This window comes from Zootoca vivipara, chromosome 11 (assembly GCF_963506605.1).
Source record: "Zootoca vivipara chromosome 11, rZooViv1.1, whole genome shotgun sequence".
Taxonomy (NCBI): domain Eukaryota; kingdom Metazoa; phylum Chordata; class Lepidosauria; order Squamata; family Lacertidae; genus Zootoca; species Zootoca vivipara.
In genome coordinates, this window is record NC_083286.1 from 54,685,633 (window position 1) to 54,702,775 (window position 17,143).

At 48.7% G+C, this 17,143-nt stretch overlaps 1 protein-coding gene across 3 annotated transcripts in view; it reads left to right on the forward strand.

Moving 5' to 3' along the window:
• Positions 1-17,143, forward strand: part of ZBTB7C (zinc finger and BTB domain containing 7C) — an 84,210-nt gene that overhangs the window by 41,933 nt on the left and 25,134 nt on the right. Inside the window, exon 2 of one of the 3 annotated variants that reach the window (XM_060280373.1) lies at positions 3,227-3,379. The exons of the other annotated variants lie outside the window; for them this stretch is intronic. Within the exon in view, the coding sequence (XP_060136356.1) occupies positions 3,327-3,379 (53 nt within the window). The 5' untranslated portion in view covers positions 3,227-3,326. The remainder of the gene's footprint in view (positions 1-3,226; positions 3,380-17,143) is intronic. 3 annotated transcript variants of the gene reach the window in all.

The window sequence follows — 17,143 nt, forward strand, 5'->3', positions numbered from 1 at the left end:
CCTTGGCAGTTAAGTCCAGTCAAAGGCGACTATGAGGTTGCGGCGCTCATCTCGCTTTCAGGCCAAGGAAGCCGGTGTTTGTCCACAGACAGTTTCCCAGGTCATGTGGCCAGCAGGACTAAAGCGCTACTGGTGCACGGAGGACCGTGACGGAAACCAGAGTGCACGGAAACGCCATTTACCTTCCCGCCGTAGTGGTGTGCTTTTGAACTGCTAGGTTGGCAGGAGCTGGGACAGAGCAACGGGAGCTCACCCCGTCGCGGGGATTTGAACCACCAACCTTCTGATCAGGAAGCCCAAGAGGCTCAGTGGTTTAGACCACAGCACCATTCGCGTCCCTGGACTAAAGGACACAATCCACATCAGGAGGCACTGTGCCTCCGAATATTGGTTGCTGGAAATCACTAAGGAGAAGATCTGCTACACTCAGATCCTGCCTGCGGGCTTCCCATATGCTTCTGGTTGGCCCCTGTCGCCACATTCTCACCATATGTTGAAAGCTGTATCACTGACAGCTTCCCTCAAAGGATTATGGGAGCACTCATTTGTTAAGGCTGCTGAGATGTCAGGGACTGGCTAGACGAGGAAGAATGGTGGGAGGCTACAGCCAGGGAACTCCCCCCCCCCCAGGGAAGCATCAGAGCGGGAAGGCTCCGAGCCAGGAGACTGGTGGTGGGATACAGGTCAGAGGAAGAAGTGTGGGGCAGATGGTTTGGAGGCTGAGCAAGCAGCAGGTTTGTGTGAGAGTGAGGAGGAAGAGGCTGAGGCTGCCATAGATCTTTAGCCCCTGCCAGTCCCACGGTTCTCCTCTCCCTTTCTCCCTGTCTCCAAAAACAAGGAGGGCATTGCATGTAGCAGAACAAAAGGCACAGAGAGCCCCTCCTTGAAGGGGTTTGCAACTGTTGGGAAGGCAGCCAGCTGGGAAGGAGCCTTAGGAGGAAGTGCGATGTTCAGATCCTGGCACGTTCTTGAATAAAGAAGCAACTTACTGCTCATCTCTGAGTCTCTGTGCTGAACCAGCCCTGACGTGAGAGTTGTTAGGTGACGGTTCCCAGAGTCCCCTGGAAAGAGGGATTGACTGTTAAACCACTTTCGGGAGATGCTACCTAACTAAATGGCTTGGGAATTTTGGCATGGGCCCTTGGGGCAAAGCAGCTGCTTTGGTTCGGTTTCTTTCCCCCCCATTCTTAGTGGCTGTCAGTTACACCCTGTTGGCAGAAACCAAACAAAGCCTTATCTTGGGTGTAATGAAGTTCTCAATAATTGGGGGATTATTGTTCCATAGCATTCTGGGGAATTAAAGATGGCAAGTGGGAGGAACGCTGCTGAGTTTCACACACACACCTGTCCTAAAGACGTGCCACACCTCCTAAATAGGGTGACCCCGTGTCCTGCTGCCAGTGAGCTACCGGGCCCTGTTCAAGGTGTTAGTACTAGAGATCCCTAAATTGCTTGGGCTTAAGTACCTAAAAAGGATGTTTGTGTAGTTGGCATCTGTCTGTCTTGGGAGACAATGGAGGAGTGTGCCTTTGGGGGTGAAGTCGAACCGTTGGGGAGTTACAGCGCCTGCTGTGGCTGTAGAGGCTGACATGGAAGAGACATGTTTTGTTGCAGCTGAGGCAAATGAAGGCGTCTGGTACTGCTGCTGCGGATATACCATGGAGTTTCTTCTCTCTGTGCTCCTTCCGGCAGTCATTCCTCCTCTGGTCAATGCAGTGGAAACACAACTTGACCATCTGTCTCCAGGCACTGCAGTCGTCTGCAAGGGATTCCCACATAGCAGGGTTATCTTCCTGCCATGTTTGCAGACATCTCTATAACACAGAGTTGATCTGCCAACAGGCCTAGTGCCTGAAGCTAGCTCCCTATAGGGGATCCTGCCATCTTTTATTATATATTATTATTAATAATAATTTATTATTTATACCCCACCCATCTGGCTGGGTTCCCCCAGCCACTCTGGGCAGCTCTCAACAGAATATTAAACAGAATAAAACATCAACCATTAAAAACTTCCCTAAACAGGGCAGCCTTCAGGTGTCTTCTAAAAGTCAGGTAGTTGTTTATTTCCTTGACATCTGATGGGAGGGCGTTTCACAGGGAAGGTGCCACTACCAAGAAGGCCTTCTGCCTGGTTCCCTGTAACTTCACTTCTCGCAGTGAGGAAACTGCCAGAAGGCAGAGCTGGATCTCTGTGTCCAGGCTGAACGATGGAGGTGGAGGCGTTCCTTCAGGTATACAGAGCCGATGCCATTTAGGGCTTTAGAGGTCAGCACCAAAACTTTGAATTGTGCTCGGAGATGTACTGGGAGCCAATGTAGATCTTTCAGGACTGGTGTAATATGGTCTCGGTGGCCATTCCCAGTCACCAGTCTAGCTATATAAATGATTGTGCTAAACGTTCTGTGAACTAAAAGAGTGCCTTCCCCAATATTTCACACCCTACAATTGCCAGGTGAGGCCTTGTTGGCTGCCTAGATGCTGTTGACCCATGACGGGGCCTCTTCAGTGGTGGCTCCCCATTTGCAGAACAAGGTGTGTCCCTCATTGTTGAATTTTTGGAGGGATATCAATACATTCTTTCTTCCCCAGGCATTTGAGGGCTGGAAAATACTTTTGCTGATCACTGTTTGAGAGAATACTTTAAAACTGTTTTGAGAATGCTTTTTAAATGTTGTTGTCATTGTTGTTGCTTGCTGTCCTGGGCTTCTTTGGGAGGAAGTGTGGGTATAGATTGGTTGGTTGGTTGATTGATTGAATAGATAGATAGATAAACCTCCCATCTTACACTTGTGCATTTAGTTCTCCTTCAAACTCATCATTTTTTTAAAAAATTCATTTGCTTCCTATCGGTCAAACTGTCCAATTTATCCTTTCGAGCGTTCAGCCTACCCCATCATGTGTCCTCGTATAAACATGGGCTTTGGCTCTGACATTGGCACAGGTTGCCAAGAGTCTTGTTGACAGACAGGAAGACCCACCCAGGTGTGGGTTCGAAGTGAGGGACCTTGGGCCAGAGAAGAGGCGTTCATCCTGTCCTCAGTTTTTGACAAAGCTCAGCAAATACTGTGGTCAGCTGGTAGCCGAGGTTAAGGCTGCTCTCACAGAGAATCCTCAGGGAAACTTTGCTAGTTTTGTCAAAAGGGTGTTTTTTATTTTTTTGAAGATTGCCAGGTGTTTCTCCTGAGCCGGAACCTCAAAATTCACCTCAGAATTTTCCCTCCAGGTAAAATTTGGCGGCAGCTCAAGCCCCAGGTCTAACAACAGTGGCTGCAGTGGGGAGAGTTTATTTACCGTCCCGTTACTCCGATGCTGCTTAGAGATAGATGAGATCCACTGCACAGTTCTCAACTAGCAACCTGTTACTTGAGAGTCCCAGGTAAGAATATGCAAAACTCCTCCCCTCCTATTTTTTCAGGGTGGGGGTATTTAATTTAAATTGAGCGGTTAATGTGCATAAAAAACGGTCACTGGGCATGTTCAGCAGGCCTCCTGGAGAATGTGTACACCATCTACCCATGAAGAGGGAATTGTGCACATTTCCCAGTCAATGTGCATAACCTCCAAGAGAACTTGAAGAATATGCATTCTCCAGCCAATATGCATCACTACCAACAGACTTTGGGAGATGTGCACAACGACTGTATTTTGTCCATTTTCTGGGCAATATGGAGAGAGAGAGAATGAGGGAAATAAATAAATAAATAAATAAATAAATAAATAAATAAATAAAGAGACTTTAAAAGCCCTCAGATGTTTTGTCCCAGCAGGAACCTCCACATGCATTTCTTTACATTTATTAAGAGACTTGTGTGCCTCTTTTCAAGCATTAAATACAATCAAATAATAAAACCAACTGCATTAAAAATTCACGGACAGACAACAGAAAAGGAGCAAACAGGAAATAACTGAGCAGAGGAATTACAGGGTCCAGCAAATACTTGGGTGATGAATGGCTTTCATTTGTGAAAACACCCTCCCTGGTACTATATGTGCAAACTGTCCAGTTGTCAGTTTGATTGCTATTTGTGTGGAAGAGAAAGTGGAGGAGAGTCGTTTGTGAGGCAAAGGATTATCCTGCCCAAGGCAGCTCTCGCATTCATACTACAGCCTTACAGAAGTACTAGCGACCAGTAGCTTTGTGTGTGTGTGTGCACGTGCGCACGTGCAAACACGCACGTGCAAACACACACACGCAAGCACACACACCCACACCTTACAAGTGCCCCAATTTTCCATGGGCAGTCCTGGCTTTACAGACGTCATCCCAGTTTCTGATTTGATCCTGGAATGTCCCGCTTTTCCTTAGGACGTCCCCATTTTCATCAGAGAAATGTTGGAAGGTGTGGTGGTAGGTGCAGTGGCAGAGCATATGCCCATGCTGCCCAGGGCGGGCGCACTCCTGAAGGGGGCGTGGCATGCTCCTGAGGGGGGCATGGCACGGAGGGTTCCCTCCCAGGTGTGGGATAGACGGTCAGGTACCCAGAGCGGCGTGCGCCCTGCAGCCAGGGGCGGAGCAAGCTGCCCACAGGGATGGAGCGTGCTGCCAATGGCGGACATCCGAGGCACGGGTGGGCAACGCGCCGGATGTCACCCCCCCCAGTTAGGGCACCTGGGGCGGACCACCCCCACCGCCCCCCTTCCTGCGCTCCTGGTTGCTCCCAAGCTAAGGAGATAAGTAGCCATAAAACCTTTAGAAGACACCTGAAAGCAGTCCTGTATGCAGAAGCTTTTAAAAATGTTTAATGTTTTATTATGCTTTTATATATGTTCGAAGCCGCCCAGAGTGCCTAGGGCAACCTAGCCAGGTGGGTGGGGGTATAAATATCATCATGATCATCATCATCATCATGGAATAGGCCACCCCTATTTGCATTGGAGAAATGTTGCAGGCAGGGCCGTCTTAAGCCCACCCAGCGTCCTGGCGCTAGGTCCCTCCAGCGCCCCCCTCCAGAGCCTCTCCAAGGGCCCGGGAGTGCCAAGCGGACCACGGCAGCAGCGGGAGGCCACCCCCGAGGACTCCACGCTGCGCCTCCTTCTCGTTTCCCCAGCCCTGGGTTCCGCTCAGTCAAGCTTCGCCACCAGCGCGCACACCGCGGGACCAGCAAGAGCTGCTTGGGCACTGTGTGTGCGCTGGTGGCGAAGCTCGACTGAGCGGAACCCAGCGCTGGGGAAACGAGAAGGAGGCGCAGCGCGGAGTCCTCAGAGAAGGAGTGCAGTCCTGGCCAGATCGCCGGATCCCTGCGCTCACTTGGCGCCCTTCCAGCACCCTCCAGCGCCTGGCGCCGTGGTTCTCCGCGCCACTAGCCTCTATGGCTAGGACGGGCCTGGTTGCAGGGTATGTGTGTGTCTGAAAAGCAGCCTTACTCTTGAATGTAGTCTTTGGGCAAGCATAGGACTGAATTCAATGCCTCACCCAGATCCATCCATCGGATCACAAGGGGGCAAAACTACTTTGGGGATCTTGAGGGGTTGGAGGACTGAGGAGCTTGGTTGTCTTTGTAGTTACTAAAGTAAATAAGAAACGAAAGGAGCAACCCACCCCAAATGATATGTTTTCTGCTGCCCCGAACCTTTCAAAAAATTGTGTGCAATCTCCCTTTCCACACTCCCACACCAGTTTATGGGGCCTTCTTTTACTCGTCCCCTTCTTTTACTCGTCTCCACCTTACAAAATGAGCCAGTAATTCTCCTCGGGGGGGCTTTAATTCAGAAAGGAACAATAAAATCTGGAACCAGCAGCAGGGCTGGGCGATGGGATGAAGAGCAAAGGAAGCCAAAAGCTGGACTTGAGGAGGAGTATGTGGGAGAGAGAGAAAAAGAGAAGGGGAAATTGTGGGCTGTACCTCTGGAAAAATTTTCTTGCATGGTAAGGTCAATAAAACTTCCCTTCCAAGGGAAGTGGTGTGTGTTCCCTGCAGCTGGAGTGGTTCAGGCGCATCCTTGGAAAAACACAGTGCGGAGAGGAGGGCAATGTTTGAATTTGCAGGGAACAATCCTGTCTTGGCAGGGGACGCACTGGATGTGCTATGTGCTAACAGGTCCCTTCCATATGTGTGTGTGTGTGTGTGTGTGTGTGTGTGTGTGTTTATCATTAAATATCTATAATTAAGAAACCCTCTTTCACACTCTTGCCTGGAGACTCTGTCCAAGGCTTGCCTGTACCTGCTTTTAATCCAACCGCAAACCTGCTCAGACACTCAATGGCTTCCTCGCTTGCATTGTTTGCTGTGCCCCACACCCAGCCCTGATAGAAAGATAACTCCCCTTACACACACACACACACACACACACACACACACACACACACAGAGGTCCCACCCTCCTCTCGGTGACTCAGTCCTTCAGGCTGAGAGCTGCAGCCGTGTGGGCACACATGTTTCTGATTTAATGTGCCAATTCGCCAACCTCAGCTTCCCCTTCGTTCCTCCCTGAGGGCTTTGCGTTGTGATTTTCCGCCCTGTTTGTGTATATGTAATTTGCTTTTTGAAAAACACGCCTACGGCCCTTCCCCATCCTCTTTCTCCTCACCTTCTCTCTCTCTCTCCCCCCCCCCATTCCACTCATCTCCCTTTCTATGTTTTTTCTTTTCTTTTCCTGTGGCGAGTGGCCTATTTTAGGGTTTTCTCGACAAATCCTGACAGCTTCTGAGGACAGAACGCTGTCCAGGTTCGTCCGGCCTGGGGCGCCCTGGGCAGCTTTGAGCCAAACCAGTTTTCTGTGGGTAAGCCGGTCTCATATTCTACAGAGTTTTCAGTCAGGAAGGAAACCCACCCATTGAGTCTGCTGTCAAACAGGATTTTAAATATATATATTTATATCCTCTTTGGGGACAGGGCAAGAGAGAATTCCGCTGACAGAATGAAAGAAAGATCTGCTTAGTTGAAGCACCTTTCCCAGGAGACAAGTTTAAAGCAGCCTTGTCCGACCTGATGCCCTTCAGATGTCCTGAATGTCTTCTGCAGAATACAACTCACACATGCCCAAGCCAGTTTGGCCAGTGGTCAGGGATGATGGGAGTTGTGCTCCAAAACAGCTGAAGCCTGGTCTAAGACTTTAGTGCAGGCATCCCCAGACTTTGGCCCTCCAGATGTTTTGGACTACAATTCCCATCATCCCTTACCACTGGTCCTGTTAGCTAGGGATCATGGGAGTTGTAGGCCAAAACATCTGGAGGGCCGCAGTTTGGGGATGCCTGCTTTAGTGCCTTCTCAGGTTTAGCGGAAAAGGGACCGAGGCTGTGATCCTGTTTCCACTTACCGTACCTGGACTCAAGGAGACTTATATCTCATTATATCTTATATCTGGGTAGGATTGGGGAGAAACATGGTTGAATTCACTTTTGTGGCAAACCTAATTTGCACTTCCTGAAGCAATGCATAAATGGAAAATACAGCCGTCCTCTGAAATTTGCGTTGCTCTGAATTTTGCTGAATTTTCACAAGGACTTTTTTTAAAAACAAAAAAGATAGCAAACTGATGTGTAAATGCAAAGGACCAAACTTAAGATTGGAAAAATGAGAAACTGAGAGATACCCAGGGCTGGATTAACCATTAAGCAAAATAAGCACATGCTTAGGGCATCAAGGAAAGGGGGACTCTGTAGAAATTTTCCGTTGCCGGATTTTTAACGTTAATGGCCACAAATCCGCAGCTGAACATTCGTTTTCTCAGCTAAAGTATATTGAAATTCCCAACAGAACAACTATGCAACAAGGCAGGCTGTGTGCCTCATCTCTACTAAGTATTGAAGCAGATTTGTTTTGAGGATCTGATCAAAGACTTTGCAATTAGAAAAAGTAAGAGAATTTCCCCCCCAGATATAAACAAAGTGGAAGTATACACCAATAAATATCGTTTTCCATCTTACTGTAGGTTTTGTTTCATTTCAAAAAAATAAAATTTTATTTTAACTTTGTTTATATCTTGAATTAGATATATATGGGGGCGGGGCACCAAAATCATTTAAGTATTTAGGGCCTCTGAATGTCTTAATCCGGCCCTGCAGAAACCAAAATGAGTGGATTCATCCATGCCCGATCTACAGATATAAAATAGGAAGAGGTACTCATGTTGTTGTTGTGGGACGCAGGTGGCGCTGTGGGTTAAACCACAGAGCCTAGGGCTTGCTGATCAGAAGGTCGGCGGTTCAAATCCCTGCAACGGGGTGAGCTCCCGTTGCTCGGTCCCTGCTCCTGCCCACCTAGCAGTTCGAAAGCACGTCAAAGTGCAAGTAGATAAATAGGTACTGCTCCGGCGGGAAGGTAAACGGTGTTTCTGTGTGCTGCTCTGGTTCGCCAGAAGCGGCTTTGTCATGCAGGCCACATGACCTGGAAGCTGTATGCCGGCTCCCTCGGCCAATAACACGAGATGAGCGCCGCAGCCCCAGAGTCGGTCACGACTGGACCTAATGGTCAGGGGTCCCTTTACCTTTACTTACTCTTGTTGTTTTCTACAACTGCCCAATGAGTGTACAATCAGCGGCAAACCTGAGTTTGCAATGTATGGAGCAGATCTCTGTGTTCTCACCTTCAGTGGTGAAATGCCACCCCTCTTTGCACCATGCCAGGCAGGCAGAGCAGCCAGCTTGGGAAAGGCAGCCTCAAAGTCTGAGGGCCATGGAGTCTGATGCCAAGAGAGCCTGAAATCCCAGCTGCGCTCTGTGTTTGCCAAATGAGAAAATGCTGGGCGCTGTGCCATGCTATAGAGAGCCGCAGCCTGATCCCTGGAAGTTAGCAGCCAGGAAGGTGGAAGCTGGCAACCGGCCTCCCACGCACTGAGTTCCGTCCATAGAGGCTGGAAACTCTGCCGAGGACGTGTTTCCAGGTGAAATCCGAGGAAGAAAGAAAGACATCAGTGGAAAAACCTGGCCCTCGAGGCCTCCAGGATGCCAAGGGCCTTTGGAGACAAGCGCAAGCCTTTAGAAAAGAAGATCTCTGGGCTCGCAGGGGGATTGTTGCTATTCAAACTGGGTAGAACGTGAGATAATTTAATCCCAAAATATATGACGAGGGCAGCAGTCCCACGAAATGCCCTGAAAGTGAGCAGTGAGCGGGGCACACACCACCACCTTTTGCACACAGGTGCAAAAAATCACTACTGTCTGGTGCACAAGAGTGAATAAAGATGTGAGGTTCAGGTGCTCACTCCTTGGCCTGTCCCATTTTGTGAATCAATTTTGACTTTGGAGGACTCAAGCAATATTTATGTGAATCTGCCTGCCCGTGAGCTTGCTTCTGTGCCCTATAATGCCTGCTCGGTCTGAACAGCTTGCAAAGAATGAAATCGGACCGTTGCAAAAGACATTCTAACACTCTGGGACTCTTGCCTTTGAAGGATATGGACCATATAATGTCGTCGTCCCCCGTCCCCCCATTATCTGGGGAAATGAGGAGCTGAAACAATATGATGTGTGATTGGGTGACATGCAAAATGCACGTGTTGACTTGAAGTTCATAAAGAGCAATGGAGGGCATAACCTAGGACAGAAATGGCACACAAACTGCATTAGTTTGTAAGATTAGTTAAGTATCTTCTTTTTGCTGGTTGCATCCAAGTAGACACACAACCCATGAAGTGTTGTACCAAACCCAGATTCCCTTTCCACGCAGCCACACGGATTTGTCATTATTTGCATGCCCAGAAGTATCATTGAGTTTTTGGTACTGGTCTTGCTCCTCTCCAAGGAGGCTGGCTTAAATACAGTTCAGCGTGGAGCACTCTGACTACAGGTGGGCGGCTGTGTGCCTTTTCTGTCTGCATTCCAGGAGCTGCAAATTGTTGGTGCTCTCCTTTTTTAAGGTCCTTTCAGCTAGGACTGAACAGGTCTTCAGAAAGAGGACCATCATCTGTAAAGTAAGAGACACGGCCAGCTTAGCATGGTGTTAAACCTCTTTTCTAGCCACTATGCTAAATCATTTTTGTCCGCTTCCTCCTTCCCTCTCTTAGTTCTTCCTTGTGCCTCTTCCTGCATTTCCCCAACTTCCTCCCCTTTCTTTGTTAGGAAAAGAAGCAAATAAAATGAGAGTGGAGCCATTGGTACGACCTCCCTTATATAGAAGCAAGGACAGTAATGGGTCACAATGCCATACCTGCCAAGTTGCTGTAAGAGAAATAAGGGACCGGGCCCAAAATAGCAGACCGGAAGTAGCGCTGCCGCCATTTTGGAACTGGGCGGAGCATGCTCAGAAGTAACTTTTGATGCTGCTTTGCCCAGTTCCAAAATGGCCGCCGCGCCAGAAGTCGCACTGCAGCCATTTTGGAACTGGGCAGAGCAGCATCAAAAGTCTCTTCTGAGCATGCTCCGCCCAGTTCCAAAATGGCCGCCGCGCCAGAATAAACTGGGGGGAAAATCCATTTTTTCAGCTGGAACAGCTGGAAAAACGGGGATTTCCCGGGAAAAACGGGAGACTTGGCAGCTATGTCACAATGCAACAGCTGAAGACTCCTGCCCTGGGAGACTCTCCCATATTACAGAATTGGAGAGTTGGAAGGGACCCCGAAAATCATCTACTCCAACCTCCTGCAATGCAGGAATCTCAGCTAAAGCATCCATGACAGATGGCCATCCAACCTCTGCTTACAAACCTCCAAGGAAGGAGAGCCCAACACCTCTTGAGATGTCACATAGTGCTACAAATACTTGTTTTGTTTTGCCTTGCCCCCCCCCTGCAGCTCAGAGCTGCCTCTGCCAGCTTACATGGGAGGAAACTGAGGCGACAAATGAAAGTCAGATGACAAGCCATTAGCAAGTGCGGAAGGCAAGGGCCTCAATTATCTATTAACCAACACAGAGCATGACACAAAGGCAGGAAGGAGCGATTTAAGCTCTAGCAGGAAATCTTTTCTTCAGGACGACTTCTGTAGTTTGACGGATTAGCGTAATCTTGTGTATGGATCTTAATCTGCTCCTTACTGCCTTGCACAAATCAACATGGAAAAGGGAACCATCTTTTTGTTGTTGTTGTTGTTGTTGCTAGGTTGGTGCTGTTTGAGAGGGCAAGAGAAAGGCAGAGGTTGGGAGCTGGGAGCTTCACGCACCCCACGGGCCTTGTTGCTGGTGCCTGGGAAGCAGTGAAACGTTCCTTGTTACTTTTGTGTGGAATTGTGACATGTGGGGTTTTTCGGTGTGTGTGTGTGTGTGTGTGTGTGTGTGTTTCAACAGCAGATTTCACGTTGCCTTTTGCATTAGCTAGCATGGTCACAGAATCATACAGTCTAAGAGATTCTGGGTTTTTTATGTTTGTTGTTTTGTTACATATTTATACATGCCATAAGGCACCCAGAGTGGCTGGGGAAACCTAGCCAAATGGACTTGATATCAATAATAAAATCATCATCATCATCAGAGATCATTTAGTTCAACTGGCTGCTGATGAAATAAATAGAGTACTAAAGGGTAAAGGTAAAGGGACCCCTGACCATTAGGTCCAGTCGTGACCGACTCTGGGGTTGCACGCTCATCTCGCATTATTGGCCGAGGGAGCAGGCGTATAGCTTCCAGGTCATGTGGCCAGCATGACAAAGCCGCTTCTGGCGAACCAGAGCAGCACATGGAAATGCCGTTTACCTTCCCGCTGTAGCGGTTCCTATTTATCTACTTGCATTTTGATGTGCTTTCGAACTGCTAGGTGGGCAGGAGCTGGGACCAAGCAACGGGAGCTCACCCCGTCACAGGGATTCGAACCTCCAACCTTCTGATCAGCAAGCCCTAGGTTCAGTGGTTTAACCACTGTGTCCTTTTCAGGGGTGAACGAAGGCTAATCGACACCCAGGGTGGGGCAAACCGCAGGTTGCACATGCATTGTGTCGCTACATAGGCTGCATGTGTGGCGTCACTACAGACAATGCATGCGTGCGACACCGCACATGCGTTGTTCATAGCAGTTTGCCACCAGCACCGCCCAAGCGCCGTATGGACGGTGGTGGGATCCTCTGCTTGTGGCTGCAGCTGTAGCGGCGACGGAGGGATCCCACCCCTGTCCGTACGGTGCTCGGGCGGCACCGGCGGCAAACTGCTATTTACATGTGCGGCATTGCTACGTACATGCATATGTTGAACATAGTGGTTTGCCGCTGGCGTCACTCGAATGCCATATGGACGGTGGCGAGATCCTCTGCTCATAGCTGCAGCCACAAACGGAGGATCCTCCACGTGTGGCTGCGGCGGCCTGATGGCTGCTCGCACTGCCGCGCCCAGGGGTGGCGGAATGAGCACCCTGCGGGTGCCTTCTTACCACCCCTCCAGATATGGCACCCGGGGCGAACTGCCCCCGCTCCCCCTTGCGACGCCACTGGTCTTTTTACATGCAAGGCATACATCTGTGCAGCAGGATCAGGCCAAAGATCCATCTAGTCTATCACCCTGCTCTCACAGGGGAACCTGAATGCCACACCAGACTGCAACAGTCCCGATAGGTGGGATAATATGTTCTTTGTTTTGGTCTACGTCAGGGGCCCCCAAACTAAGGCCCGGGGGCCGGATGCAGCCCAATCGCTTTCTAAATCCGGCCCGTGGACGGTCCGGGAATCAGCATGTTTTTACATGAGTAGAATGAGTCCTTTTATTTAAAATGCATCTCTGGGTTATTTGTGGGGCAGAGGAATTCGTTCATTCCCTCCCCCCAAAAAAATATTGTCCGCCCCCCCCCCACAAGATCTGAGGGACAGTGGACCGGCCCCTGCTGAAAAAGTTTGCTGACCCCTGGTCTACGTGTATAGGATTCTACATGCACAGCCTGTACAGTCATACCTCTGTTTAAGTACGCTTCGGTTTGAGTACTTTCAGTTTAAGTACTCCACGGACCCAGAAGTGTTTACTTCCAGGTTCCACCGCGCGCGCAGAAGCGATCTGCTCACTTCGCACTTCACACATACGCAGCAGCGCTCTATCGGCGCGATCAGCGCTCAGATTAAGTACTTTTTGGGGTGTGAATGGCACCCCCAACTAATTAAGTACTTAACCTGAGGTACCACTGTATATATATATATATTTTTTTGCGTTTTGGTTTGTGTGGCTTTTTTTGTTTTTTTGACTGTGACTTGTTCTTCATGTTATGGGACTGACTTGTGACTGTGGCTTGTGACTTCTTTTTTGTGACTGTGTTTTTTGTGACTGTGTGGAAACCAGTTCAGCTACTGGTTGATTGTGTGACTGCAGAAATGGATAAAAGCCCCCCATCCAAACTGACTATCATTAGTGCACATAAAGGGGGGGAAATGTAAATTTTTATCATCTACAATACTGTCTTATTTCTTTTATAGGACAGTACATTGATTATTGCCCTCATTTTATGGATCAATTGTCTCGTAAGACAGTAAAATTTGTGTTAAATTGCTGTTTTAGGGTGTTTTTTTCATCGCCTGGAACGGATTAATCCACTTTCCATTACTTTCAATGAGAAAGTTTGCTTCAGGTTAAGTACGCTTCAGGTTAAGTACGGACTTCCGGAACCAATTAAGTACTTAACCCAGGGTACCACTGTATTTGAATGTTCAGACTGTGTGTGGAGCCATCAGAAGTGGGGTCAGCACCCTGGGTGACCATGGAAGGCAGTCTCCCTCTTGTCCTCTGTGCCAGGAGTGGGTTCTCTTCTTGGCCAAATTTCAAAAGCGCCCTGATGGTGATCAGTTCAGACCTCTGGCAAGAATTGATCTGCCCCTCTTCCAGCATCCCAGGAAGGGACTAGAGATAGCAGGGGTGGCAGAGGGGGGGACCCCTGAGATATTGCTCCAAAGTGAACATAGGTTGAGTTAGGACAATGTTTGCCTCCTCACACTCTGCATGGTTACAGTGAGGACGGGGAGTATCAGATGATCTTAGACGGTAAAGGGAAAACCCCAAACAAAGCCAGCCTTTCACTTCCACTGAACAGGCCCACAGTGCCACAGAGATGGCTTCCTGAAATTTCTGCTTCCTAAGGCACAGGAACCTGATGCTACATTGAGTGATTATCCTGGAGCTACACACTAGAAGGATTAAGGAGGCTGTAACATAAACCCTTATTTGTGTGGTCACTATTTAGGGCGGTGCTGAATATTCAAGTTGAAACTGGATTTCTCAGCAGAGTTGAATCCCTTACCCCACCCCTCCTTCCGAAAAAATACTTCGATTGTGTGAATGTTCACCGCCCCCACTCCCTTTTGAATAAAAGCGCTGTTTGGCATCATTTCACCCCCTGGCTCCTGCACCTTCCTAAATTAGTCACATGGGTGATTTCGACGGATTCAACGTGCATGGGTTGGGGAGCACATGTTATAACAGCCTCGCTGGAAGCTGAGCAGGTCTTGAGTTTGGTCACTTCCTGGATGAACTTCCGGAGTTGCTGGGTCAGGGAGTGGCTCCCCCATGTGGTGAACCACTGAACAGCAGGTGGCACCTCCTTGCGAATTACCCTCAGGCCCTAAACGGGCTCTTCCCTCCCACTGAAGTTCCCATTTGAAGTTGGCAAATGCATCCTCTTTTTTGGTCTTCAAAATATGGCAACCTCTATCTATCTATCTATCTATCTATCTATCTATCTATCTATCTATCTATCTATCTACAGTGGTGCCTCGACTTACGAATTTAATCTGTTGCAAAGGCACCTTCGTAAGTCAAAAAAAATGTAAGTCGAAAAACGCCATTGGAAACGCGATTTCCCATAGGAATGCATTGGAAACGAAAAAATTCGTAAGTCGAAGCAACCCTATCTAAAAATTCGTAAGTCGAAAAATCCCTATCTAAAACGGCCACGTTTCCCCCCCCGGATGTCGAGACATTCGTAAGTGCACGGCCATTACCCCCATTCGTAAGTCGAAAAATTTGGTTGTCGAGTCGTTCGTAAGTCGAGGTACCACTCTATCTATCTATCTATCTATCTATCTATCTATCTATCTATCTATCTATCTATCATCTATCTATCTAACATCTATATCTATCTATCATCTATCTATCATCTATCTATCTATCTATCTATCTATCTATCTATCTATCTATCTATTATCTGTCTATCTTTCTCTCTATCTTATCTATCTATGGCCCAAACGTATGCAAATATCCCACCCCACTCCCCTCTGCAAGATGGAAAAACACAAATCTGTTGGGGTCAAAAACCGACAGCGACTGGGAGACCTGGCCATCGTGCTTCCCCCCCCCCCAAAGGAGCAGCTTCTTCTCTCCGGTGTGACCTGCTGTGCTCTTGCTCTCTCAACCACATACACAGTTGTTTTCTTAAGCAGCTCTCCTGTTTGCTGACGCTGCATTTCTAATCGCAGCTGTGGGCTGCCCTGCGTGGTTTGTGGCAAAGGGGAATGACTCAGCAGAGGAAGGGGAGGAAGAGGAGGAGGAGAAGAAGACACAGGGAGCATTGTCATTGCTGGGGGCTTGGTTCCCGCCCCCCCCTTTGAATGGGAAAGTCGGAGGAGGACCGGCACCCTAATAGCCAAGATGGTGGCTTTTGTAGGTGGCTGCTGCCAGACAGAATTTCTGTTTTCACCAGCCTGGAAAAGAGCACAGTCCTCTTCCCCTCACCCAGATTTTAAATGCCTTGTGGTTTGTTTTTGTAATTTTTTAAAGCTGTCCCTTAACTCCATTTTTGTTTGTTTCTGGCCCCCAGAAAGCGTGCGGGGGGGGGGATATTTCAGACATTCCACGCACCATTTCTGTCTTTCTGATCTGCCCGCTTGAATCGAGGAATTACTTCAGCTTGTACTCTTGCCTTGCTGTGTGGTTGGCAGCTGTGAACTCTACCCTATTGGTTTCAAGCCTTTGGGTAGTACATTTCCTTTGCCTGCAGTGGTATTCTGTACCAGAGGGGTGAGCACAGCATAGACTGAGACCTGCTGGCCGATCCCTTGACTATTTGAAGGAAATCAGCAAGGGTTTCTGATCTTCCCCCAGCTTGCTTTACTAACGCCAACAAACTGAACTCGTAGACAGCCGATGAAGCTGAACTTTGGAAGATGCAGGGCCGGCGAAAGGAAGAACTAAACTATGGAACTCATTCCCACAAGAGGCAGTGATGGGCACCAACCTCTAGAGGGGTTTAAAAGAGGATTGGACAAATTCATGGAGGAGGCCTGTTGACGGCTGCTAGCCATGATGGAGCCAATGCTCTTTGTCCACAGTTGGAGGCAATATGTAATGGTGGCAGACTTGTAATCTGGGGGACCGGGTTCGCGTCTCCGCTCCTCCACATGCAGCTGCTAGGTGACCTTGGGCTGGTCACACTTCTCTGAAGTCTCTCAGCCCCACCCACCTCACAGAGTGTTTGTTGTGGGGGAGGAAGGGAAAGGAGAATATTAGCCGCTTTGAGACTCCTTTGGGATATCAAATCCAAACTACTCTTCTTCTTCTTCTTCTTCTTCTTCTTCTTCTTCTTCTTCTTCTTCTTCTTCTTCTTCTTCTTCTTCTTCTTCTTCTTCTTCTCCCATGTTAATTCTGGAAGCCTTGTGGAATTGGTGATAAGCTCTGGTGGGTGCAATGCGGGAAGGCGTAGAACTCGAGAGAGAGGACCAGTTGATTGATGTCATTGCCTTGGTACACAAAATATATTTTGTTGCAGTGGAGCTCTTGGAGCAGAAGCCACTGGATGAGGAGGGTGGGGGAGGAAATCCCATCTCAGGAAATCAACTCCGCCGATTTGTATTTAATTGCCGTCCCCTTCGATAAGGAACGGTCCCAGAACCCAACAGCTGTCAGCACCCACACAGCCAGAGAGTTAAAATTATGGGCGAAGAGGAGGCCAGGATGTTTAAATATGGAAGAGGGACGGCTTGGACCGAAACTTGATCAAATCGAACCTGCTTGTTATGATCATGCTATTACATGGAAATGTGCAATTACGTCCGAAAATTGCATGTTTCTGCTGGTGGGTCAGGCAGTCGCCGTTTTACTCATTTCCTCCATGAAGGGATAGAATGGAAATCGCCAGATGCCAACTGCTGAGGGGAGGGAAAGCACCCCTCCCCTTCCAACACATTTTGACTCGATGTAAGGTCATTTGAAACTCCATTACGGGGCCCTTGTCAAGGACAGAAAATCCCAGGCTCCTGGTTGCCGTGCACTTAGAATATTGCTGGTGGTTCCTAGAGATGGGGTGGTCACCCCAGAAAAGCTAAACTGTCTTCTTCCAGCTCTACTGGCCCCTGCTTGCTTTCTTAA